This window comes from Mustelus asterias, chromosome 6 (genome assembly GCF_964213995.1).
Source record: "Mustelus asterias chromosome 6, sMusAst1.hap1.1, whole genome shotgun sequence".
Lineage (NCBI taxonomy): Eukaryota > Metazoa > Chordata > Chondrichthyes > Carcharhiniformes > Triakidae > Mustelus > Mustelus asterias.
In genome coordinates, this window is record NC_135806.1 from 94,291,561 (window position 1) to 94,319,490 (window position 27,930).

The 27,930-nt window shown below is 44.2% G+C and overlaps 2 protein-coding genes across 2 annotated transcripts in view; one reads left to right on the forward strand and one right to left on the reverse strand.

Moving 5' to 3' along the window:
• Window positions 1-9,894: 9,894 nt before the first annotated feature.
• glrx (glutaredoxin (thioltransferase)) lies at window positions 9,895-25,958 on the forward strand. Its single transcript, XM_078214767.1, has 3 exons — window positions 9,895-10,159; window positions 24,034-24,150; window positions 25,729-25,958. The coding sequence occupies exons 1-2, from the start codon at window positions 9,956-9,958 to the stop codon at window positions 24,142-24,144; spliced, it is 315 nt and encodes a 104-aa protein (XP_078070893.1). The 5' UTR covers window positions 9,895-9,955; the 3' UTR covers window positions 24,145-24,150; window positions 25,729-25,958.
• Window positions 24,752-27,930, reverse strand: part of rhobtb3 (Rho related BTB domain containing 3) — a 130,037-nt gene continuing 126,858 nt past the window's right edge. The window contains exon 12 of the mRNA XM_078214766.1: window positions 24,752-25,871. Coding sequence (XP_078070892.1) covers window positions 25,756-25,871 — 116 coding nt within the window. The 3' untranslated portion in view covers window positions 24,752-25,755. The remainder of the gene's footprint in view (window positions 25,872-27,930) is intronic.

A 27,930-nucleotide genomic window follows, 5' to 3' on the forward strand; every position in this document is an offset into this window, starting at 1 on the left:
CTAAGGAGGTGGTGCTTGGTAGACTAATAGGACTGAAGGCAGACAAGTCCCCGGGCCCAGATGGAATGCATCCCAGGGTACTGAAAGAAATGGCTGAGGTAATAGCAGATGCGTTAGTAGTAATTTATCAAAATTCGCTGGACTCTGGGGTAGTGCCGGCTGACTGGAAAACAGCTACTGTTACGCCGCTGTTTAAAAAAGGAAGTAGACAAAAGGCGGGTAACTACAGGCCGGTTAGCTTAACGTCCGTAGTTGGGAAGATGCTAGAGTCCATTATTAAAGAGGAAATAACAGAGCACCTGAATAAGAATGGTTCGATCAAGCAGACGCAGCATGGATTCATGAAGGAAAAGTCGTGTTTGACGAATCTACTAGACTTTTATGAAGATGTCACTAGTGCGGTTGACAGAGGGGAACCGGTGGATGTGGTGTTTTTAGATTTCCAGAAGGCGTTCGATAAGGTGCCTCACAAAAGGTTGCTGCAGAAGATTGGGGTACACGGAGTTAGGGGTAAGGTGTTGGTGTGGATTGGGGATTGGCTATCTAACAGGAAGCAGAGAGTTGGGATAAATGGGTGCTTTTCTGGTTGGCAGTTGGTGACCAGTGGCGTGCCGCAGGGATCGGTGCTGGGGCCTCAATTGTTTACCATTTACATAGATGATCTGGAGGAGGGGACTGAATCTAGGGTATTCAAGTTTGCTGATGACACGAAGGTGAGTGGGAAAGTGAATTGCGTGGAGGACGCGGAAAGTCTGCAGAGAGATTTGGATAGGCTGAGCGAGTGGGCGAGGATCTGGCAGATGGAATATAACATTAGCAAATGTGAGGTTATCCACTTTGGAAGAAATAATAGTAAATTGGAATATTATTTAAATGGAGAAAAATTACATCGTGCGACTGTGCAGAGGGACCTGGGGGTCCTTGTGCACGAATCGCAAAAACTCAGTCTGCAGGTGCAGCAGGTGATCAAGAAGGCGAATGGAATGTTGGCCTTTATTGCGAGGGGGATAGAATATAAAAGCAGGGAGGTCTTGCTGCAACTGTACAAGGCACTGGTGAGGCCGCAACTGGAGTACTGTGTGCAGTTTTGGTCCCCTTATTTGCGAAAGGATATATTGGCCTTGGAGGGAGTGCAGAGAAGGTTCACCAGGTTGATACCGGAGATGAGGGATGTAGCTTATGAGGAGAGATTAAACAGATTGGGTCTGTACTCGTTGGAGTTTAGAAGGCTGAGGGGTGATCTTATAGAGACATATAAGATAATGAAGGGGCTGTATAGGGTAGAGGTGGAGAGATTCTTTCCACTTAGAAGGAAAACCAGAACTAGAGGGCACAGCCTCAAAATAAGGGGGGGCCGGTTCAGAACAGAGTTGAGGGGGAACTTCTTCTCTCAGAGGGTAGTGAATCTCTGGAATTCTCTGCCCATTGAAGTGGTGGAGGCTTCGTTGAATATGTTTAAATCACGGGTAGATAGTTTTCTGATCGATAAGGGAATTAGGGGATATGGGGAGCAGGCGGGTAAGTGGAACTGATTCGCTTCAGATCAGCCATCATCTTGTTGAATGGCGGGGCAGGCTCGAAGGGCCAGATGGCCTACTCCTGCTCCTATTTCTTATGTTCTTATGTAATTATAGGCCGGTGAGCTTGATGTCCGTGGTGGGGAAGTTGTTGGAGAAGATTCTTAGAGATAGGATGTATGCACATTTAGAAAGGAATAAACTCATTAACGATAGTCAGCATGGTTTTGTGAGAGGGAGGTCATGCCTCACTAACCTGGTGGAGTTTTTTGAAGAAGTGACCAGAATGGTTGACGAGGGAAGGGCCGTGGATGTCGTCTATATGGACTTTAGTAAAGCGTTTGACAAAGTCCCTCATGGTAGGCTGGTGAAAAAGGTTGGATCTCGTGGGATAAAGGGGGAGGTGGCTAGATGGGTGGAGAACTGGCTTGGTCACAGAAGACAGAGGGTGGTAGTGGAAGGGTCTTTTTCCGGCTGGAGGCCTGTGACTAGTGGTGTTCCGCAGGGCTCTGTATTGGGACCTCTGCTGTTTGTGATTTATATAAATGATCTGGAAGAAGATGTAACTGGGGTGATCAGTAAGTTTGCGGACGACACAAAATTGGCAGGACTTGCAGATAGTGAGGAGCATTGTCAGAAGCTACAGAAGGATATAGATAGGCTGGAAATTTGGGCAAAGAAATGGCAGATGGAGTTCAATCCTGATAAATGCGAAGTGATGCATTTTGGTAGGAATAATGTAGGGAGGAGCTCTACGATAAATGGCAGAACCATAAAGGGTGTAGATACGCAGAGGGACCTGGATGTGCAAGTCCACAGATCCTTGAAAGTGACGTCACAGGTGGAGAAGGTGGTGAAGAAGGCATATGGCATGCTTGCCTTTATAGGACGGGGCATAGAGTATAAAAGTTGGGGTCTGATGTTGCAGATGTATAGAACGTTGGTTCGGCCGCATTTGGAATACTGCGTCCAGTTCTGGTCGCCACACTACCAGAAGGACGTGGAGGCTTTGGAGAGAGTACAGAGGAGATTTACCAGGATGTTGCCTGGTATGTAGGGGCTTAGTTATGAGGAGAGATTGGGTAAACTGGGGTTGTTCTCCCTGGAAAGACGGAGGATGAGGGGAGACTTAATAGAGGTGTATAAAATTATGAAAGGCATAGATAGGGTGAACGGTGGGAAGCTTTTCCCCAGGTCGGTGGTGACGTTCACGAGGGGTCATAGGTGAAGGGGGGGAGGTTTAACACAGATATCAGAAGGACATATTTTACACAGAGGGTGGTGGGGGCCTGGAATGCGCTGCCAGGCAAGGTGGTGGAGGCGGACACACTGGGAACGTTTAAGACTTATCTAGACAGCCATATGAACGGAGGGGGAATGGAGGGATACAAAAGAATGGTCTAGTTTGGACCAGGGAGCGGCGTGGGCTTGGAGGGCCGAAGGGCCTGTTCCTGTGCTGTTTTGTTCTTTGTTCTTTGAGAAAGAAACATGCTAAGGGGAGGACGAGGCATCCATGGCTGATGAGGGAAGTCAAGGACAGCATAAAAGCAAAAGAAAAAGCATACAAAGTGGCAAGGATTAGTGGGAAGCCAGAGGATTGGGAAGCCTTTAAAAGTGAGCAGAGGACAACTAAAAAAGCAATAAGGGGGGAGAAGATGAAATGAATGTAAGCTGGCTAGTAACATAAAAGAAGATAGGAAGAGTTTTTTTTCAATATACAAAAGGTCAGAGAGAGGCAAAAATAGCCATTAGACCACTGGAAAATGAGGCTGGAGAAGTAATAGGAAACAAAGCAATGGCAGAGGAACTGAATAGTTACTTTGCATCAGTCTTCACGGTGGAAGACACCAGTGGGATGCCAGGGCTCCAGGAGAATCAGGGGGTACAAGTGAGTGTAGTGGCCATCACTAAGGAGAAGGTTCTGGAGAAACTGAAAGATCTGAAGGTGGATAAATCACCGAGACCGATGGACTACACCAGAGATAGCTGAGGAAATTGTGGAGGCATTGGTGGTGATTTTTCGGGAATCACTGGAGGCAGGGAGGGTACCAGAGGACTGGAAAGTAGTGAACGTAACACTGCTGTTTAAGAAGGGAGGGAGGCAGCAGATGGGAAATTATAGGCCGGTTAGCCTGACTTCGGTCATTGGCAAGATTTTAGAGTCCATTATTAAAGATGAGATCGCAGAGTACTTGGAAGTGCATGATAAAGTAGGACTGAGTCAGCACGGCTTTGTCAAGGGGAGGTCATGTCTGACAAATCTATTAGAGTTCTTTGAGGAGGTAACGAGGAAGTTAGATAAAGGAGAACCAGTGGACGTGATTTATTTAGGTTTCGAGAAGGCCTTTGACAAAGTCCTCATAGGAGACTGTTAAATTAAGTGCCCATGGTGTTAAGGGTAAGATCCTGGCATGGATAGAGGATTGGTTGACTGGCAGAAATAAGAGAGTGGGGATAAAGGGGTCTTTCTCAGGATGGCAGCCGGTAACTAGTGGTGTGCCTCAGGGGTCAGTGCTGGGACCACAGCTTTTCACAATATACATTAATGATTTGGAGGAAGGAACCGAAGGCACTGTTGCTAAGTTTGCAGATGATACAAAGATATGTAGAGGGCCAGGTAGTATTAAGGAAGCAGGGGGGCTGCAGAAGGACTTGGACAGGTTAGGAGTGGGCAAAGAAGTGGCAGATGGAATACAATGTGGAAAAGTGTGAGGTTATGCACTTTGGAAGGAGGAATGGAGGCATAGACTATTTTCTAAATGGAAAAATGCTTAGGAAATCAGAAACACAAAGGGACTTGGGAGTCATTGTTCAAGATTCTCTTAAAGTTAACGTGCAGGTTCAGTCGGCAGTTAGGAAGGCAAATGCAATGTTAGCATTCATGTCGAGAGGGCTAGAATACAAGAGCAGGGATGTACTTCTGAGGCTGTACAAGGCTCGGGTCAGATCCCATTTGGAGTATTGTGAGCAGTTTTGGACCCCATATCTAAGGAAGGATGTGCTGGCCTTGGAAAGGGTCCAAAGGAGGTTCACAAGAATGAAGAGCTTGTCATATGAGGAACAGTTGAGGACTCTGGGTCTGTGCTCGTTGGAGTTTAGAAGGATGAGGGGGGTCTTATTGAAACTTACAGGATACTGCGAGGCCTGGATAGACTGGACGTGGAAAGGATGTTTCCATGAGTAGGAAAAACTAGAACCAGAGGGAACAACCTCAGGCTAAAGGGACGATCCTTTAAAATGGAGATGAGGGGGGGGCAATGGCGTAGTGGTCTTGTCACTGGACTAGTTATCCAGAGATCCAGGGTAATGGTTTAGAGATCCAGCATTCAAATCCAACCATGGCAGATGATAGAATTTGAATTCAGTGAAAATCTGGAATTAAAAGTCTAACGATGACCATGAAACCATTGTCAATTGTCATTTGAAAAAAACCCATCTGGTTCACTAATGTCCTATGGGGAAGGAAACCTACCATTCTTACCTGGTCCAAGCTGCATGTGACTCCAGATCCACAGCAACATGGTTGACTCATAAATGTCCTAATTTCAAGAGCAATTAGGGATGCTGGCACAGTCACTGACACCCACATACCATGAATCAATTAAAAAACATTCAGAGGGAAAGCTTACTAAACTCAATTACATTGGGTTCACTTCTGTACTCACTCCCTGTCAGAGCAACTAGACCATGTCCAATTCACTAACTGGAGTACTTAGACGAAGCTCTTTCCCAGAACCACGGCTTTGCCATCCACTTCTGGTTTCCATGACCAGATAACACATGCATTCTGTCAAAGGAGAGATTTTAAAGCGACAGCAGCATAGGTTCCAAGGGCTCACCAGCACTTGGAATTTTGAGGCTGAAGCTACCACTGGAATAAAGGGAAGGCTTTGGAATGCTGCTTTAGAGTCCCATTCTTGTACCTGGACATCCTGCTATGGACCTGAGGGACATTGTGAGGTGAGCTCTCCCAAGGATGGGAAGATGGGGACAGTCTCTCCATGAAAAAGGAGTGGAAGGAAATGGCTAAGAGTAAATCAAACATCAGAAGTATGCTGGTCCATCTTGGAGACTTTGCGCCAAAGAGATCCAGGACCACAGAAGGGCGGGAAAGGTAACTGGCAAAACACTTCCAGGTGCCATGCCCCACATTCTGACTTGCTCAACATTCTCCTGCATAGCAATACTCAGAACAACACTCTCTCCAGCACCTTGCCTCTCAATCTGAGCAGCCAACGTTCACTCTCACTCTCATCTTATTACCCTCTTGCACCCATGCTCCAGAGTCACCCACCATGAATAGTGTCCTTCTCCCCTCTCCATGCAAGCCATTCTGAACAGTCACCCTTCTCTGCAGGAGAAGAGAGAATGCTGTTTGACAAGAAGCAGGCATGCAGGAGGGATGAGGGCGGCCTATTATACGCCACTGGCAATGCATTCACATATGTTCCACTGGACAGGAGGTGTTGATGAGAACAACAGTGACGTGGCATCAGAGCCGGAGCCTCCTGAGGCAATACTTGTCCAAAGAGTTGATCCTCTGCCTGTAAATCTTCAGTTGGGGATCTTGCCTCCTTCCAATTGTTTAAGTTTTTTAAGTTACATTAACACTGCAATGAAGTTACTGTGAAAATCTCCCAGTCGCCACACTCCGGCGCCTGTTTGGGTACACTGAGGGAGAATTTAGCATAGCCAATGCACCCAACCAGCATGCCTTTCGGACTGTGGGAGGAAACCGGAGCTCCCGGAGGAAACCCATGCAGACACAGGGAGAACACGCAGATTTCACACAGACAGTCATCCAAACAAGAAATAAAACCCTGATCCCTGGTGCTGTGAGGCAGCAGTGCTAACCACTGTGCCACCCAAAAGCATTTAATAGTGATTATTTACATTGCATATTACCCTATCCCAACTACAGTGACTGTGGATCTCGGTATCCATTCCGTTTGCCCCATGGAGGAGCAGGCAGCTGAGGAAAGGACAGATATTGCTGCTGCTTCTGTTACTCCTGGAGCTGATGCTTGCGGTGTTGCTTCAGCCCTTGTCCCTCATCAGCTGCATGAGTTGCTGCCATTCCATGGTGAAAGCTGGCTGAAGGTGAGTGACAGGGCTTCCAGGAAGTTGGTAATCACCTGTTAAGCATGCTAGAGAAGAAATGCAATGGACAGCAGCCTCTCACAAGGCCGTGACTGGAATTTGTCTATTTCTCTGATAAAGGCATTCTGTAAATTTCACTAAAGAAGCTCTTTCCACTGTGCACTCACCTTGGCGATCCTGAGAAATTTGCGGATGATACTAAAATAGGTTGGAAAGCAGGCAGTGAAGAGGGTATTAAGACTCTACAGATAGATATAGATAGGCTAAAAGAATGGGACAAAATTTGGCAGATGGAGTTTAATGTGGATAAGTGTGAGATTATCCATTTTGGCAGAAAAAAATAGAAAGGCAAATTATTACTTAAATGGAAAGCAGATTCAAAATACGTCTGGGCAGAGGGATCTGGGTGTCTATATTCATGACTTGCAGAAAGTTGGTACGCAAGTGCAGTATGTAATGTAAGAGGCAAATGGGATGTTGGCATTTATTGCAAAAGGACTGGAATATAAAAGTAGATAGGGTGTTGGTGAGACCACATCTGGAATATTGTGTCCAGTTTTGGTCTCCTTATTTGAGGATAGATGTGGTGGCACTGGAAGCAGTTCAGAGGAGGTTCACCAGATTGATTCCAGGGATGAAGGGATTGATGTACGAGGTGAGATTAAACAGTTTGGGTTTGTACTCGCTGGAGTTTGGAAGGATGAGGGGATCTAACCAAGGTATATAAAATTTTAAAAGGGATTGATAAAGCAGTAGACCAAATGTTTCCTCTTATGGAGCAACCTAGAACACGAGGTCACAGGTATAGGTTGAGAGGCGGTAGATTTAAAACGGAGATGAGGAGGAACTACTTCTCACAGAGCCTGGTGAATTTGTGGATTCACTGCCCCATTGTGCGGTGGAGTCTGAATTACTGAGTGGTTTCAAGAGGGAGATAGACATATTTCTAATAAAAAAGGGAAAGAGGGATATGGGGAACAGGTGGGGAGGTGGATTTGAGATCAGGGAGAGATCAGCCATGATCTGATTGAATGGCGGAGCAAGCTCCAAGGGCTGTATTTGCCTACTTCTGCTTCTAATTCCTATATTCCTAAATTGCAGACAGGTCAGGAAACGGGCTGGGAAATCCAGGATTCAGGGCTAAAGCTGTCCTTAATTGGCTTTTGAATTACATTCATTGTTCATCTGACAAATCCAGGAGGGGTTTTCCACTCACTTCCAATCCCATCCTATAGGAACCCAGAAGAGGGTTGTAGGATGTGTAGGTTAGGGGAATTAGCCATGGTAAATGCACAGGGTTACAGGGTTGGGGCAGGGGGGTGGGTTGAGCCAGATGCTCTTTCGGAGAGTTCGTGCAGACTCAATGAGTCAAATGTCCTCCTTTTGCACTGTAGGGATTTTATGGATGAAACCTTCATTCATATGACCTATCCCAAGTAAGTTGCAATCTGCCCAAATACTTGTCCCTCCCTTGCATTGAACCATGTCTCTTGTGTTGCAGGAGATGACCCCGATAAGGTCGGGCCATCAGGAGTCATCCCCCCCCCCCCCCCCGGCTAAAAATCCCCATCAACACCTCGGAGGAAAGAGCAATGGAAGTCTTGTATGAAAGCTCAGAGGAAAGTACCTATCAGTCGACGCAGGCATCACATGCAGCAGCCACCTGCACAGATACAGTCACCGCGGTGGAACATGGCAATAATGAAGCTTCTGGGTCACATTCTGGTGCGCATAACACAGCCATGCAGGCACATCAAGTGGAGGCAGAAAGGTCTGCTGGAGCCAAGGAAACAGCTGGCCCCAGATGCAGGAGCTCGTACTGGCATTGCATGGCACACAGGGTGGCATCCGCAATGGAAAGGCTGGGGCAGGAAATGCCTATCATGCGTTGCACGGATCAAGGCATGTCCAAGTCACTGAGGACCATAGCTGAAAGCCCCGGCAACACGCTCGAGAGACAGAGGGTCATGGCTGCGGACTTCGAGAGCATGGCCCAGTCACAGCAGGCCTTCGCTCAGGGGCTCCAAAGCTTGGTCCAAACTCAGAGGGCTATCGCTGAGGTATCACACACCATGGTGCAGACACAGTTAAGCAGAGGTCGCTTGATTGGGGTAAAGGCTACTGGGCCTCATGCTTGCAACTGTTAGTGAGGCCTGGGATGGCATGTCAGCAATAAATCACAGAGCCTGTCCAGCAGACAGATGGCATAGTAACCAGAGCAACATCAGTGGGGTCAGGGCTCGACAGCATGTGAAACCCCTCGGGGGTCATTCAGTGGCCAGGGGGAATATGCGCGACCTGAGCCCCAAGCCAGCGATGACCTACAATCTGAGGACCCGCGGACTGGCACAAGCCTCCCAAACCCCAGCACCATTGCAAGCCCCCCACTCTGCACTATGGCAGTGGTTGAGATTACCCTCCATGCCCCAAGGGTTGGTGCTCAGTGGTAATCACCACCTCACTCTCCTTCGCTACTGCTGCACCTGAACCACCCTTTTATAGAGCAGTAGTGATTCACGCTGGCATGTCATCCTGCTGGAGAGGTGGGAAATATCTGGGAGGGGGGAAACATGCATGCCGAGCTCGCTAATGATATTAAAATCCAGTCAAATTCATGCTAATCAGCTGCAAGCTCATTTTGGGTGTGAAGTGGTTTGCGCCATTCAAAAGGGGCCAGGAAGGTTTTTTTTTAAAGTTTTAAGTTTATTTATTAGTGTCACAAGTAGGCTCACACTAACACTGCAATCAAGTTACTGTGAAAATCCCCTAGTCGCCACACTCCGGCACCAGTTCGGGTACACTGAGGGAGAATTTAGCATGGCCAATGCACCTAACCAGCATGTCTTTTGGACTGTGGGAGGAAACCGGAGCATCTGGAGGAAACCCATGCAGACACGGGGAGAACGTGCAAACACCACACAGGCAGTGACCCAACCTGGGGATTGAACCTATGTCCCTGGCGCTGTGAGACAGCAGTGCTAAACACTGTGCCACCGTTTGGCGCTGGACACGAATCAGATTTTTGGCTTGTTATTTTTCCAGTCACTGCACTGATTGTCGGGCATGACAAGGTAGTAAAATCCAACCCATGAATTTTTTGGTAAAGAAAGTTGATAACAGCACAACATCGACTTTGTTCTTTTGTGTTTGCGGTAAATCAAACATGATTGAAAAACAAAGCAATAAAAAAAACATTCCTCTTCATTGTAAACTGTGGCTGGCCACATGATTTCAATGAAGGCAGTAAACTTCAAACTCCTCCCAGTTGTATTGAAGGATCAAGAAGAGTGGTTAGTGATCAGTGCTGACTCATTGAGGTGGCTGGAAAACGAGAGAGAATGGCAGAGTATGTGGAGAGCAAAATCCAACCAGATAAAGTGGTTCTTTTCATCAAAGCCACTTGTCCTTACTGTATATCAGCGCAAGATGTGCTTAAGGGCTACAATTTCAAAGAAGACCGTCTACAGATCTACGATATAACTGGCCATTCCCAAATGAAGGACATCCAAGATTGCCTACAAAAAAAGACCGGAGCCAGAACAGTGAGTTAATTTTAGGATTTACACCAGTCTCTGCTGGTGTAAATCTCGGAAACTTTCTTATACCTTGAACCGAAGTTGTAAAATGCCGTAATAGACCGTCAGTGATTTTATTTTAATGCAATAATCTCTTTAAACTGTAAGCAGGCGATACGGAAGTGAGATTATCAGAGACGCTAGGAGAAATCGCCCTACCGCCCAGCTTTATCAGAGGGTGGGAATTTTATCTTCAGAATGTCTTCTGATGGAAAACCTTGACGCATTTAATGTAATAATAAAGGTGCTTCGTTGGGAAAAGGAGTAAAATCGAGTTAAGACATTGCGAACGAAATGAACCTATTAACCTTCCTTGCGATTCGATTTCCTGCTGCTTGCGATGCAATGGGGAAGGGAAGGGTTTTTGGGACATCTGATGGCCACTTTTTTTATATATATAGAATCTGCAGATAGCCAATCTTGAAAACTACAAGGGATTTCCTTCCTCTTTGTCCCCGCTGTTTAATGGCGAGGGCCCCACACAGGGAAGATAACCAGTCTGCAGTTTCAGTGTAACCGCAGATCGAGGCCAGTGTTACACTGTAACCATTCAGCTCGCTACATTGCTCCCGTATGCAGCTCTGCCTCACACCCTAACTCCGTCCGCAGACACTCTGCCCCAGCCCTGCCTTCTCCCCCAGCTTTATATTCACCTTTATTTCAAAATGATTTTTCTTTCGCAACATGTCAGCCCCGTGCTGGAAGTGACGTCAATCCGTTTTCAAGCCTCACCAGAAACTGGCTTCCTTTCTACTTTGCTTTAGCTGCAAGTCCATTTGGTGAACGAATAAGTACGCCCTTAACATTGAGTAACATCTAAATGTTTCACCCACAGGACAGCAACATTGTGACACTTGCTTAGTAAAAGAAAATCACATATCTAGTGTCTTTCAAGACTCTGTGACTGTAAAAAATCTCACACCAGGTTAAAGTCCAACAGATTTATTTGGAATCACGAGCTTTCGGAGCGCTACTCCTTCATTAGGTGAGTCACCAGAAGTAGCAGCGCTCCGAAAGCTCGTGCTGCCAAATAAACCTGTTGGACTTTAATCTGGTATTTGAGGATTCTTACTGTGTTTACCCCAGTCCAACAGCAGCATCTCCACATCAAGATTCCGTAAAGCACTGTATTTTAAAATGTACTCTACGATACTGTATTTCTGGCGGTTAAGTCTTTTTTGTACATTTGATCTCCCAGTTTGGGAGCTTAAGCTGTGTATCAAGCTCACTCCACCTGGAGAGATCTCCAGTTTAGTCCCCAGTGTGTGTACAGTTAGCTAATGTGAACTCGCCCGCGGACCTGGGCAAAGCAAATTGGCCAGTGTCCCCAGTCTGTTCAGTGACCCTGCTAGTGATGGTAGATTTGAAATGGATAAATAGGCAGTTTATCAATTGTGAATAATGTGGGTAAAATACCAAAGGATGACAATCCCAAAGGTGGGGGAGGGGAGAATGGAGATGAAATGAAGGGTACCAGTGAAACTTCACAGAATCACAGAATACTACAATGCAGAAGAGGCCCTTCGGCCCATCAAGTCTGCACCAATGCACAAAAGGCCCTGATCTGCCCACCTAATCCCACTTGCCAGCACTTGGCCCATAGTCTTGAATGTTATGGCGTGCCAAGTACTCATCCAGGTACTTTTTAAAGGAAATGGGTCTTGTAACCTTAAATGGAACTCTAGTATTACTGAGCTTTGAAAATGTTGACCTTTTTTCCTTTAGCATTGCAGTGAAGGGTCTGGGAATGGTGTCCTCACAGTCAGTGTCACAGTGAAGCATTTCTGTTTTTTTTTGAAAGAAGGGGTTAATTGAAAAACAACACAAATAAGTGAAAGTCAGGGTCATTATAATAAAGTAAGCAAAGTAGGGTAAAGGAAGCTAGCATAAGGGGGATAGGTTAATAGTATTCATATATAAGCATTTCTTTTTTTGGAAAGGGAATAAATAAAGGGCTTAAGGGTAGTCTTGGCAGGAGAGCTCAAACCTGTGATATGCTCCTCCTGTGCTATGTGGCAGATCATTGAAGCTTCAGTTTTCCATGGTGACCACATGTGCAAGAAGTGTATCTACTAGCTAATTGCACTTCAGAGCTGGAGCTGAAGGTGGATTCGCTGTGGAACGTCCGTGATGCTGAGCAAGTTGTGGTTAGCGCTTTCAATGAGGTGGTCATATCACAGGTGAAGATTGAAGATGCAGGGAAGCCATGGGTGACCACGAGGAAGAGTAGAAGAAGACAGTATTGCAGGAGGCCCTGTGGCCATCTCCCTTTCTAACAGATATACCATTTTGGATACTGTTGGGGGTGATGACTGTGCGGAGGAAAGCAATGGTAGCGAACTTCGTGGTACTATGGGTGGGTCTGCTGCACAAGAAGGGAGGAGGAAGAATGGCAGGGCTATAGTGGTAGAGGATTCAATTGTAGAGTGGAACAGACAGGCATTCCTGTGACCCAAAAGAGACTCCAGGATGGTATGTCACCTCCCTGGTGCCAGGGTCAGGGAAGTCACCAAATGGCTGCAGGGCATTCTGAAGGGGGAGGGCAACAAACATATTGTGGTACATAATGGCACCACTGTTGTAGGTAGAAAAAGGGATGAGGTGCTGCAAGCAGAATTTGGGGAACTAGGAAGTAGGTTAAAAGACAGGACACAGAAGGTACTAATCCCTGGATTACTTGCTGGTGACTATTAGGAGGTTAGCCCTGATGAATGTGTGACAGGAGGGAGGGCTTTTGATTTATTGGATTGTTATGGGGGATGCTGGGACCTGTACAAGGTGGACGGGTTGCACTTGAACTGAAATGGGACCAAAATCATTGCAGGGAGGTTTGCTGGTGCTGTTGGGGAGGGTTTAAACTAATTGGGGTGGGATCCTTGGTGAAGGTTCAGCACCGGGAGATGCACAGCCAAAATTAGAAGAGACAGCAAGTGAGTCAGGAAGGGATAGAAGTTATAGGCCAGTTGCGACTCAAGGGAGTTTGACAAGATTGGATGATCATTTTAATGTAAGGAGCCTGATGAACAAGGCAGATGAGTTGAGAGTGCAAATTAAAACATGGGGATATGGTGTCATTGCTGCCACTGAGACATGGTTGAGAGAGGGGAGGAATTGTCAGCTCAATAGTCCAGGATGGAGGATATTCAGGTGAGACAGGGGAAAGAGGTTTTTTAAAAAAAAAACAAGGAGGGTGTCACATTTTGATCAGGGTATCAATCACAGCAGTAAGGATGAATAACATTTTAGAAAGCTTTTCAAATGAAGCCATTTGCATAGATCTTAAAAGCCAAAAAGGAGCAATCACATTGGTGGGAATGTTTTATATCCCCCCCCCCCCCCCCCTACCACAACAAGAGAAATTGAAGGTCAGTTATGTAGGCAAATTTCAGAGAAATGTAAAAGTAATAGAGTAGTGATAGTGGGGGATTTCAATTTCCCCAACATTAACTGGAGTAGTCATAGTGTGGAAGGTTTCGAGGGAACAGAATTCTGAAAATGCATCCAAGGGAAATTTTTAATCCAGTACGTAGAAGGTCCTACAAGAGAGGTCCTGGACTTAATTTTGGGTAAAGAAGCTGGGCAAGTGGTTGTAGTATGAGTGGGGAAACATTTTGCAGACAGCGATCATAATTCCATTAGATTAAAGAATGTTATGGACAAGGATGGGCCTGAAATCAAAGTTCTGGGTGGCACGGTGGTTAGCACTGCTGTCTCACAGCGCCAGGATCCGGGTTCAATTCTGGCCTCGGGTCACTGTCTTTGTGGAGCTTGCACATTCTCCCTGTGTTTGCGTGGGTTTTCTCCGGGTGCTCTGGTTTCCTTCCACAGTCCAAAGATGTGTGGGTTAGGTTGATTGGCCATGCTAAGTTGCCCCTTTAATGTCAGGGGGATTAAAAGGGTAAATATGTGGGGTTACAGGAACAGGGCCTCGGTGGGATTGTGGTTGGTGCAGATTCGATGGGCTGAATGGCCTCCTACACTGTAGGATTCTATGATTCTAAACTGGGGGGAGGCTGATTTTAATAAGATCATGTCTGATTTTGCCAGAGTGGACTGGAACCAGAAACCTTTAAGTAAATTTGTGATACAACAAGGGGATGCACTCAAGAAGGAAATAGGGAGAGTACAAGGCCAATACTTTCCAATAAAGAAGAACGGAGGGACCAACAAATCCAGTGAACCCTGGATATCGAGGGATACACAGCACTGGATAAAAAGAAAAAGGAAGGCTTATGGCAGCCATCGAAGACTCAAAACTGCAGAAACTCTCATGGACGCATTTTGAGAATTCTGTTCCCTTGAAACCTTCCATACTATGACTACTCCAGTTAATGTTGGGGAAGTTGAAATCCCCCCACTATCACTACCCTATTACTTTTACATTTCTCTGAAATTTGAGAAACTCTGGAGGAGTATACAAGAGGGAATTTAAAAAGGAAATTAGGAGAGCAAAAAAAGGACATGAAAGGAAAATCCTAAAATGTTTTCCCAGTAAATTAAGGATAACCAGGGACCACATTAAGGACCACAGTGGTAATTTGCATGTGGAGTTGGAGGTCGCAGGTAAGGTTCTAAATGAATACTTTGTGTCCGTGTTCACTGGTGAGAGAGACAATATGGGTATGGAAATCAGGGAGTGATACAAATTTACATCGACCGAACAGAGGTTCAGAGTGGTCTGACAGGCTTAAAAGTAAATAAATCTCCAGGGTCCAATGTATCTCGGGCTATTGAGTAAGGCAAGGTAGAAAATAGCAGGGGCTCTGGCTCCAGGAATTTAATTCCTCTCTGGCCACCGGAGAGGTGCCGGAGGACTGGAAGACGGGCACTGTGGTACCATTATTCAAGAAGGGATAAACCAGGAAACTACAGGCCAGTCAGTCTAACCTCAGTGGTCAGGAAACTATTGGAAGCAATTCTGCAAATTAATCTGAGGCAGGGATTAATTAAAAACAGTCAGCATGTTTTTGTTATGGGAAGGTTATGCCTTACCAACTTGATTTTGAATTTTTTGAAGCGATGACCAGATGTATAAATGAGGGCAATGACTTCAGGGCTTTTGACACGGTCCCACATGAGAGACCGATAGCAAATGTAAGACAAGGAAATTTGGTGAATTGGTTGAGTGGCAGGAAGCAGAACATGAGCAGTGGCCAACCTTGCAGTTTCATGTTCTGCCTTTTAAAGGGTTGAATGTAGTATTTCCATTTGATTCAGGACTTGGGCCATTTATGTTCAGGAATATCATTGTTGATTTTGCAAAGGACTGTGTAATAGATCGAGGGTGACCCGATGAGGCTTGAATTAGCAAAGGCTTTATTGCCAAATAAATGTACATGTTCAGACTAGATTTCAATGTGACTGTTCTACTCAACTGCGAGTTCCTCCTCGACCTATGGTGTATGTCCTCCTGCTGATTGGCTCAGCTTTGTTTTTCGTTTATTCATTCATGGGATATGGGCATCGCTGGCTGGCCAGCATTTTAATGCCCATCCATTGTTGCCCCGAGGGCAGTTGAGAGTCAACCACATTGCTGTGGCTCTGTGTAGGCCAGGCTGGGTGAGGACAGCAGATTTAGACCCCGTTTGGAGTATTGTGAGCAGTTTTGGACCCCATATCTAAGGAAGGATGTGCTGGCCTTGGAAAAGTTCCAGAGGAGGTTCACAACAATGATCCCTGGAATGAAGAGCTTGTCATAAGAGGAACGGTTGAGGACTCTGGGTCTGTACTTATTGCAGTTTAGAAGGATGCAGGGGGATCTTATTGAGACTGTAAGGCCTGGATAGAGTGGACGTGGAGAGGATGTTTCCACAAGTAGGAAAAACTAGAACCAGAGGGCACAACCTCAAGCTGAAGGGACGATCGTTTAAAACAGAGATGAGGAGGAATTTCTTCAGCCAGAGAGTGGCGAATCTGTGGAACTCTTTGCCGTAGAAGGCTGTGGAGGCTGGGTCATTGAGTGTCTTTAAGACACTCAGCCGTTTTTTCACACTGCTGCCACTCGGAAGTTAAGGAAATGAGAACAGAAACCTGACATGGTGTGAATAATTGGCATTCTCTAATAATTATCTGCTTAAGCAAGTTGCTGTGTTTGTTGATTGGAATTGAACATATCATTTTGTTAATTGGGACTTTTTGAAAACCCCTTAAATGTTGCATTGTCACATCAATAAAACCTTTTTTGCAAAGTTTTCTTTTACATTCATTGTGCTGTAACCATGCTGTGGAAACAAAAGGAAGCCATTTAGCCTGTCTTCCCCATCCTCGCTCTCTGAAGGAGCAATTCACTAGTGCTGCTCCCCATTGCCCTGCACATTCTTTTCAGATGTAATAAAATTCCCTCTTGAATGTCTCGATTTGAAGTAGCCCCCACCACACTTGGATAGTGCATTCTAACCTTAACAACTGCGTGAAAAGATTTTTCCTCATGCCCCATTGTTTCTTTTGTCAGTTACCTTAAATCGGTGTCCTCTTGTTTGTGATCCTTCCATGGATGGGAACCATTTCTCCCTATCTTCTCTGTCTAGACCCCTCATAATTTTGAGCACCACTATCAAATCTCATCTCAACCTTCTCCTCGAAGGAAAGCCATCCTTTCTACATAACTGAAGTTCCTCATCCCTGGAACCATTCTTGTGAATCTTTCCTGGACTTTCTCCAATGCCTTCATGTCCTTCCTAAAGTGTAGTGCCCAGAGCTAGATGTAATACCTCAGTTGAGGCTCAACAAGTGTTCTATCCAAGCTTAATGTAACATGCTTTTGTAATCTCTGCTGCTATTAATAAAACCTAGGATGTTGTATACTTTATTAACTGCTCTCCCTTGTCTTCAATGATTTATGTGTGTATATAGCCAGGTGCTTCTGCTCCTGCAACCCCTTTAGAATTGTATCCTTTATTTTATATTGTCTGTCCACGTTGTTCTTGCCAAAATGAATCACCTCTCACTTTTCTGCCATAAATTTTGCCTGCCCATTTCACTAATTGTCTAAGTGGTGGAGAAGGTGGTGAAGAAGGCATATGGCATGCTTGCCTTTATAGGACGGGGCATAGAGTATAAGAGTTGGGGTCTGATGTTGCAGATGTATAGAACATTGGTTCGGCTGCATTTGGAATACTGCGTCCAGTTCTGGTCGCCACACTACCAGAAGGACGTGGAGGCTTTGGAGAGAGTACAGAGGAGATTTACCAGGATGTTGCCTGGTATGGAGGGGCTTGGTTATGAGGAGAGATTGGGGAAACTGGGGTTGTTCTCCTTGGAAAGACGGAGGATGAGGGGAGACTTAATAGAGGTGTATAAAATTATGAAAGGCATAGATAGGGTGAACGGTGGGAAGCTTTTCCCCGGGTCGGTGGTGACGTTCACGAGGGGTCATAGGTTCAAGGTGAAGGGGGGGAGGTTTAACACAGATATCAGAAGGACATATTTTACACAGAGGGTGGTGGGGGCCTGGAATGTGTTGCCGGGCAAGGTGGTGGAGGCGGACACACTGGGAACGTTTAAGACTTATCTAGACAGCTATATGAACGGAGTGGGAATGGAGGGATACAAAAGAGTGGTCTAGTTTGGACCAGGGAGCGGCGCGGGCTAATTGTTCTTTGTTTCTCGTTTCAAGGCTTCATTCTATGATCATCTTGCTGGTGCCAGTACAGAGCGAGACTGCGGATAGTTGGGAACCTGTCTCGGGGGCAGGGAATTCATATGGTGTTCGTGGAAGTGGAAATGACTAGGGTTGGGAAGCATTTTCCGATCAGGGCCAGTGTGATCTCCTGGACTCATTTCGATCGCCTCAGGGGGTCGGAGAGGAATTTCCCAGATTTTTTTTCCCCATATTGGCCCTGGGGTTTTCACTCTGGGTTTTCGCCTCTCCCTGGAGATCACATGGTCTGAAATGGGGGGGTGGGGGTGAGTTAATAGGTTGTGATGAACAAAGCATCGTAGCTGTGAGGGACAGCTCGGTGGATAGGATATTAGTATGTAGATAGGCTGGAAAATTGGGCGGGGATCCTGGATTCAGGATTCAATCCTGGACCGGGGAGCGGCGCGGGCTTGGAGGGCCGAAGGGCCTGTTCCTGTGCTGTATTGTTCTTTGTTCTTTGTTCCTCACAGTTCACAAGTTTTGTATCGTCAGCAAATTTTGAAATTGTGTCCTTTCTAAACCTAGGTCTAGCGTGTTAATATACATCTGGAAGAGTGGGATCCTAACACTGACCTCTGGGGAACTCCATTACAAACATTCCTCCAGTCCGAAAACGTGCATCAACCACTATTCTATTTCCTGTTACTCAGCCAATTCTGTATCCATGTTGCGACTATCCCATTTATTCCACAGGTTCTAACTTTGCAGCACTTTTAGAAGTTATGCAAATCTCATCAACCCACTTACCGCATCAAAAAATTCTAGCAATTAGTTAAGTAGGGCCCCCTAAGAAATCTGCGCAGGCTTTCTCTAATTTAGCAACCCTTGCCCAAGTGACTATTTATTGTTTCTAGAGGCTTCCCCACCACTGAGGTTAAACTGACATACTGCGCTTTTTAACAAGGATACAACAGTTCAATTCTCCAGTGCTCTGCCACCTCCCAGAGTCGAAGGAAGATTGGAAAATTATGGCCAGTATTTCCACTCTCTTCTATATGCTTGGATGCATCTCATCTTGCATCTGATCCTAAATCAGCTTTAAGTCAGGCTGTTTATCCAATTATTCTCATCAATTTTAAACCTTTCTAGTGTCTGCATTATCTCTGACATCATGATCTGTCCAGCGTTTTCTTCTATGCAAAGTATTAATTTAATATTGACACCTGTATGCATAAATTTCCTTTTTGATCCCTAATTGGCCCTACTCCTTTTACTAAGTATATGCCTGTATAAGACATTGGGATTCCCTTTTATGCTAGCTGCCAGTTTATTTCCATACCCTCTATTTGTTTCCCCTCCAAACCCTCTATATTTAGTCAGGTTCTTGATTGTATTGTCCACCTGACATTTATCATAAGCACACCTTTTCTTCATAATCTCTCATCTTGGTCTGTCTTACTTCTGTCATTCATGGAGCTCCTTTTCTTGAGATAAATGCACTTTTTAAAAAACTCAACAAATGCATATTGATTGGTGTAAATGTTTAATCTATGGCACACAAAATCAAGCATCAGCAGCAGAGTATCAGGGGTTATTTATCGAGTGACAGAGAATGGCCAGTTGCTTCTAAATTGCCACTTAAGCTTGTTGCAGCCTATTCCAACTAGAAGTGCAGGAAAGAAATCGATTGTGAGATTGGCCTGCTTGACTAATTTACAGTCTGTAACATCAATCTCCATGTTGGAGGTAATCAGCATTTTTACTGGGACTAATTGGTGACTCCCTTTGCAAATGCAGAGAATTTGCATTGTGGTTTCGACTGATGAGACCCATTTGCCCAGAACCATTCCTCCTATGACTCAATTGATGAAAATAATGGACGGGGAAATATGAGCTGATCTGTCAAGCCATTTGCACAATCACAATGGCTGCAGCATGACTAGACGCATTCCTTGTTGCTCCCCCTCGAACAATCTTGTAATATTCTACACCTAAAAACCCAGGGCCTTAAAAATAAGGGCAAGAATTTTCCTTTAATTTGTATATGATGAAATCTCTTTTCAAGCCGAGAACCGGCCCAGCTGCCTCTTGAAAGAATGCAGCGAGTCTGTGTTTACAGCACCAGTTAGCAACACATTCCAGGTTTGTCCACACCTGTTAACTGCTTTTGTGTTTGCTGTGGTGCTGGAGCCGACTCCATCTCCAATTGTACCACAGGATGCTATGCTACGTAACAGAATTTTGCAGTCCCTGCCACAAACTTGATTCTTTTTTCTGTTAACAGACTGAGGCTGAACAAGATTGTTTGCAATGTTGTTATATTGTTCCCAAGGTGAACTATTATGACTAAGACCATCAGTTTCCACACAATTAATATCGCCCTGCCTCACCTGCATATCTGCTGAAACCCTCATCCTTTATATCTAGACCAATTATTCCAGCACACATGGATGGCCTCCCATGTTCTGCCCTCTGTAAACTAGTCATGTAAAACTCTGCTGCCCATGTCCTAACTCGCACCAAGTCACATTCACCCATCCTGCCTGTGTTCACTGACTTCTCTTGATTCAAGTCTCAGCTGTGTTTTCAAATCTCTCCATTGTCTCTTCCCTCTTGATAAACCCTGGTTTTGTTCGCTGCAGCTTTGGTGACAGTGCCTTCAGCTGCCACGGCTCTGAGATCTGGAATTCCCTCCCTAAACCGTTTCTGCTTCTGTTTTTCTCATCTTTAAGATGCTCCTTAGAATATGATCATCTCATCTGCCATATTATCTCTGCATGTCTTGGTGTCAAATTTTGCTTAGAAGTGCTTTTGTTGTTGTGAAATATCTTTTCTAAAGGCTTTCTGAAAGCCTAGATAGACCATCTCCACTGGTTTTCCTTCATCCAGTAGCCTAGTGATAAAAGTCCAATCAATCCTGTAAAACAAGCTTCTTTTCTGGAAGCCAAGCTGAATATTTCTAATAGTCCTTTTCTTTCAATTCCTTCAAGCTGCTTTTGAATGATGCATGCTTGAATTATATGCCTCTAGTTCATTGGCTTTGATCAATTAGTCTCCTCTGAAAACAGGAACTACATGAGCTACCTTGCAATCTAAGGACACTACTGGTTGATCAATGGAATATAAGCATTAGAGTAGGCTATTTAGCCCTTCGAGCTTGCTCTCCCATTCAATAAATCATGGAAGATCTGATTATTGACTCCCTTGTCAACCAACATTCTGTCTATTAATTTCAGTTTATTCAATGATCCAGCCTCCACTGTTCCTTGGGGTAGAGAATTCCCCAGATAAACAACACTCAGAGAGAATTCCTCCTCGTCCGTTTTAAATAGGAAACCCCTTATTTTGACATTGTGCCTCTCAGTTCTAGATTTCCCCATGAGTGGATGCATTCTCTCAGCATCTATCCTCTTGAGCCCTCTCAGGATTTTGTATGCTTCAATAAGATCACCTCTTTCTTCTAAATTCCAATGAGTGTATGTTCAACCTGCTCAACCATTCCTCAAGACAAATCCTTCATCCCAGAAATCAACCTAGTGACCTTTCTCTGAACAGCCTCCGATGTATATGTATCAAAAATCCATCTTAATTTCTTATGGAAGAAATATGCATTTCTGCAGCACAGGCTACTTTGACCTTAAATTGAAGTTTTACATTTTTTTACAAAATCCCCTCCTTATTTTCATTTCAATCAATTGCCATTTCTTTGACAAAATGTCTCAGTTATTCAAAACCTACCAAAAATTGATGTCTGGTCAATTATTGCAATTAAGGCTTATAGGATTATGATGTTTTGGAACTATATAGTTACAAATGAAGTGGGTTATGTGACGTGTTCTACAGTCTGTCTGACAGGAAGCCTGGGTGGTTTGATTGTTAGAGGTCAAAGGAAGGCTTAGATTGTTTTACTGAGAAAAAGGTGCTTGGAGGGGGTGGGGGGCAATGGTAGCAGTCTGAGTTCACCATGAGTAGACTCGAGCTCTCAAAAGTTCCAGAAAGGTGATGTTGGTATCCGGTTATAAGCAATTGTTCTGGAAATTGTCCTTTTTCTACTTCTAGGATTAAGGGTAGCTAATTAGCATTTCTACTTGGATGTAAGGTTAATGTGTTCCATGTTGCTATGGGTAAGAGAACAGAAGCAGCCATTTTTGTGATTGTGCTACAGGCAAATCGATAATAATCAGAGATAGAAGAAAAAAAGGCTGCTTCACTTTGCAAGATACTACAACCGGATGCAGGAGGGAGATGGTCTCTAGTCGAAGTGACACCGCCTTCTATGGATTCCAGGAGATTAATTCTAGTTTGGCCAGGGAGAAAACTAATCATTGGAACAGGCTTTACTGCTGGTTGTGGATTTAAGAAATTCTGCGAAAAATGAGGGAAGTGTTTCTGTGAAGCTGAGATACAGGAACTTGTTGGGTATAACTGTGGCCTATTTGCTAAAAGGACTGTGATTCCATGAATGGGTGATGCGTGTAAAAAGGGAATGTCACTTTCTAAAGGCTAAAGTATAAGTTAGAATCATACAGCGCAGAAGAGGCCCTTCGGCCCATCGAGTCCACTTCAACACATTAGAAACACCTGAACTCCTACCTAATCCCATCTGCCAGCACTTGGCCCTTAGCTCTGAATGTTATGATGTGCCAAGTGCTCATCCAGATACTTTTTAAAGGATGTGAGGCAACCTGCCTCCACCACCCTCCCAGGCAGTGCATTCCAGACCATCACCACCCTCTGGGTTTTAAAAAAAAAAAGATTTTCCTCACATTCTCCCCCCCCCCCGAACCTTCTGCCCCTCACCTTGAACCTTGAACCTATGTCCCCTCGTGACTGACCCTGTCAGTTGCCTACAAAATTATTTTAATTTTACTGTAATAAATGACTTGGTGAAATCTGCCGTGTCATTCTTTCAGCTATTAACTTCAGTCTCTATGGAGATCATAACAAAATCGAAAAGTAATTTAGCACAAGACACACCAGTTTGATGTGTGAAATTCAATATCTCAGACATGCGAACCAGCTCGACAAAATTTTATTCAAGTTGGAAAAAGTTTCTCCTTGGTAGATATTCTATAGCCATCATATAGTAATAAATATCTGCCCATTGTTGAAGCTCCAAGGTAATCTCAAGTATAGCTTGAAATGCTGGCCCTCCTTGCTCCCCTATTACAACAATGTAAGGCAATTATCTGTAATTATTCCCATGTACAAAAAAAGGATTTGGCTTTCTTGCCTTTAGATACATCATGGCTCGTGTGTATCTCTCTTTCTCTCTCACGGGGTGGAGTGTCAAACTTCAAGCAAATTCTTACAACCTCCCCTTTCCAAAAAAAGCATATATCAACAATCCATACATATTGATTTACTTGTATCTCACAATTGTTGTGAACAATACAACATTTACATTGTGTGAGTTGTATGTAAATAAATTCCTCCCTTTTAAAGAATGAGATCCAAGTGTGGTTTCACTCATGCCCTGTCTAACTGTAGAAACGCTTCCTATGATATTCTATTCCCTTGCAATAAAGACCAACATTCCATTTGCCTTCCTAATCACTTGCTGTACCTGCGTGCTAACCTTTACTGATTCATGTACCAGACCACCCAGGTCCCTCTGTACTGCAGCATTCAGCAGGCTTAGCCGCTTTCTCTCCATTTAAATAGATTTTGCTGCCAAAATGGGCAACCTTGCATCTTGCCACATAATCCATCTGCCAAATTTTTTTCCCCCTCACGTAACCTATTTCCCTTTTCGAACTCTTGGTATGCTCCTCACAACTTGCTTTCCTACTTCCTTTGTATCGTTGTTAATATAAAATGTAAACAGTTGAGGCCCCAGCACACATCCCTGTGACACTCCACTGGTTACATTTTGCCAACCTGAAAATGATGTCTTTCCTGACTATTTCCTAATAGCCAATCCTCAATCCATGCTGATATATTGCCCCAAAACCATGAGTTATCTGTGGCACCTTATTAAATATCTTTTTGGAAATCTAAATACACAGCATATACTGGTACACCTTCATCTTCCCCTACTTGGTATACCTAATGAAGAAGCTTACATGTCCCATCTATTCAATCGCCCTTGCATGGCTGTTATCTGTGCCAGTCATTGCGGTCTTTACTTTTTTGGCAATAGTAGAAACTATACCAAGCTGAACAAGATTCTTATTGATGAATCTGAAGAGAGATGAGGGTCTGTATTAAATGTGCAAATTGAGAGTTCTTTTTTGATTAAAAGCAATACTGACTCTTGTAGGTGCCTCGTGTGTTCATTGGGACTGAATGTGTTGGAGGTGGTTCGGATGTTCAGCAGCTGGAAAAGGATGGATTGCTGAAAGGCAAGCTGAGTGCCATTGGTGCCATATAATCCCAGGTAAACTGAACTGACTCTGGAATTGAGTATGCAATGCAATTTCCAACCCCCAGGTGGCATCTGTTGCACAGAGCTTTGGTGCCAGAAAGTTGTTTGCGAGCAGGCACACAAGTTTTTACTGTGAAAATCCCTTAATCACCACACTCCAGTGCCTGTTTAGGTACACTGAGGGAGAATTTAGCATGGCCAATGCACCGAACCAGCATGGACCATGGGAGGGAACCGGAGCACCCGGAGGAAACCCACGCAAACATGGGGAGAACATGCACACTTCACACAGACAGTGATCCCCAAGCTGGGAATCGAACCCAGGTCCCTGGCACTGTGAGGCAGCAGTGCTAACCACTGTGCCGTCAAGGATTTTATTAGAAAATATATTGCTGTTTCAAAACAAAATTCCATGCCAAACTCACTTACGGTTCAAACCAGAAAAATTGTGCTTAGCTGTTATTTGTTTGAATTTGATGTGCTGCTTCAAGCAATCCTGGCAGAAAAGCATCCCTTGCTTCAATTGCTGATTGGGAGGTTTAAATAAATTCCTAAACATTCTGGTCATTTTAAAATGATTACCCCATTTGGAAAACAGTCATTTCTTACTCAGTCTGTTAATATATTAATAAAGAGAATAATTAAGTTTTTCAATTTGAAAGTACTAGATGTGCACATCAGCTTGGGATGATGAGTTAATGTCTCGGGTGTAGTGCCTCTGTTGTAGTTTTAACGTGTTTCTCATCCTCATGTCTGACAAAGGATCCATACTTGAAAGATTAAGCTGCATTTTTCTCTTTACAAATGCTGACTGATCTGTATATTTCCAATATTTTTATTGCCTAATGTCAATTATATATAAATGGTTGAATTGGGTTTGTATCATCCAACAACAGTTTCACACTTCTGTAGAAAGCATGTAAGTGTAAACACTACCACTGCAAGACTAGCTCATTAATATCACATGAGAGCATTCTTATTCGTTAGTTCATACAAGACAAACTGAAAAGGAAGTTTCTCCAGCCAGGTAAAAGTTTGTAAATTATTTCTAGATATTGAAATTCTAGAGTTATGTCTTAGTTAGAATCTCAGTATGGAAAATATTCCATTCTGTCAAAAAAGCAAGCCACCAAACACCATCCTACCTGTTGTCTGGCCCAGTTCTTGGGGAGCACAGAGTGCAATGATGTGTGTGGGTGAACTACCTATCACACCAATCACCGTAACTGACTTGGAAATGTAAGTAGTAAAAAATTTTGTGTGTCTGTGTATATGACGAGCATCACTATTTATGTCTAATATCTATCGGCAAGATGGATAAGAAGGAACATTTGTATGGGCATAATCATAAATTCATTATTGATAGACTGGAACTATCTGCCTTGGTGATGGAAAGGAATGGTGTTCCAGAATGTAATCCAAGATGTGGTTGGGTTTGTCATGCCAACAGAACAAGCAGAACATTGTGGTGAACGTGAACTCAGGAGTTTCTTCAAGCTTGTGTTCATTGAGTTTGATGTAGCTTGCTTTTGTCCCTTTTTAATAATGTAGCACAAGGTTTTTTTAAATGTCCATCTTTACCCTCAATAGGTATCCTTTGGTCTGGTTAACAGACGGTTACATGAGAATACAACGCGATCTCCCGGAGTGAATGTGATGTCTGTATTCAGTCAGCTCCTGCAAGTAGGAACTCGAGGGCCATCTGTGATTTTCTACAAACACTTGCTCTTCCTCTGCATATAAATGTAATAAAATGGTTAAAATTAATCATGCTGTTGCCACTGGAACCTTATTTTAATAAACTAATTTGGAGTACTGTCTGATGGAGTCGGTTTGAAAGTTCACAACAATTATCTAATTAAGTAAATTAAAGAGTTGCAGTTCCTACTGTTAGATATCACATTACAGGAGAGGGAGTTCCAAGGAACACATTATTTCAAATAAATGCTAGACTTCGTGTCTACCATTTGGAGTTTTTAAAAATTCCTGTTTTTGTGGAAGCAATGATGATGCAAAATAATAGATTCTTAAAATTGCAATGACATATTTCTATTTAATCAAGTAGGAACTCTCTTTTTCCACTTCAGAAAATCAATGGCACGGTAAGTATTGTTGCAAATCTCCCCATTACCCTTCATTTCAAACATGTAACTGGGGCTAATGCAGAGACCCTCACCACAACCTTGCAACTAATCACCACAAGTTGTTACTAGGCCCCAGGGAGGCCAGGGGCACTTAACAGACATCAAAGTAGACTTCAGGGGTAATTGATGTTCATCCTGGCACCTCAGCAATCTTCTCCTCTGCAGCCAATCAATGTCTGTTTTTCTCTACTCACAGTCACTTGACAAGTTGCCTGAGTGATTTCAGATTGCCACGCGTATTGGTTGAATTAGGGTTGTCTACTTAAAATGGCTCTAGTCACGGAATGAGGAACTTGGGTGGCTGGATTGTGTTGCTCACTCTAAACTGACTGTGATGTGAATAATCCCCTAGTTACCACACTCATGTTTGGGTACACAGAGGGAGAATTTAGCATAGCCAATGCACCTAACCAACATGGGTATACGCGTGTTCATGCATAGATTTAGCCTGTGAGGAAAGGCAGTAAATGTCTCTCTCAACTTACCGAATGCAAAATACTCAAGCCCTGAATTGGGTAATAAGGAAATTAAAGCAGCAAAACACCAAGAAGCAATATTAATAACATAAAATGTAGAATTTTTTAGGAAAGCAAGTTACACAAGTTTCTTTTGTACAAAAGAACTTACTACAGGCCACAACTGCTCATTATCCCATACATTGCACGCTAACAATCAACTCAGATTTTTACAACAGGAAATTTTGCAGTTTTTAAGTTCAACAAACCATGTCATCAAAGCAGCGTATCTTCCACGTGCTCTGGTTTTGGACTGTGGGAGGAAACCGGAGCACCTGGAAGATACCCATGCAGAAAGGGGAGAACGTGCAGACTTTGCACAGACAGTGATCCAAGCTAAGAATCAAACCCGGGTCCCTGGTGCTGTGAGGCAGCAATGCTAACCACTGTACCAGCTGTGATAGTCACCTCACTGACCATCCATCCTGATCTGGCCCCATTTCTTACTCATTAGGTGTTGATACATATTCATCAGAATTCTACTGCCCTGCCTGCCACGGATTCGGAGGGGGCGGACAACGGAAATGTATTGACTTTGGGACGGGAATTTCTGGTCCCACTCGAGTGAGGTCATAAAATCCCACCCATTGAGTTTCTACCATTTCTAACATGCAGTAAGTTCCTCAGTTCTGAGCTCTCAAACTCAACTCCTGAATTTTATTTTAGAAACCAGAAAAACAGCATTTTAAATGCAAATGCAGGAAACTTGGGCCTTTTCTCCTCACTCTAGATTCCTTTTAACATTACTGCTCATTTGATTATTTGTATCTCACTTGCTACTTATGGTCAGACTTACCCCCGAACATCATGTTGCAATACCTGTGAAAGATAGTGTGGCTTGTGCAGGTCAAAAACTGACTTGGCCAAGGCTGACCTATCTTTGTTCATAACCTCACTGATCATTTTGCTATTGGCAGTATCAAGTGAAAAAAGGGAATGGCAGAGTCAAATCATTCAGACTTCTGGTGAAGGGGTAGGTCAGAGAAAGGTGCCCTGCTTTGAGGCCAAGGTCATTGAGTGGCTGTTGCAGGAAGTGCTGTGACCCCCACCATGGGAGGAAAATCTTAAAAAGAAATAGATGCATAAGTGCTGAGAGGCATCTATGGCCATCATTAGTAGCAGCTTCATTCCAA

Coding starts and splice junctions, on each gene's coding strand:
- glrx (XM_078214767.1), top strand. CDS start 9,956: ATGGCAGAGTATGTGGAGAGCAAAATCCAACCAGATAAAGTGGTTCTT. Junction 10,160..24,033: donor AAAAGACCGGAGCCAGAACA/GTGAGTTAATTT, acceptor TGACTCTTGTAG/GTGCCTCGTGTGTTCATTGG.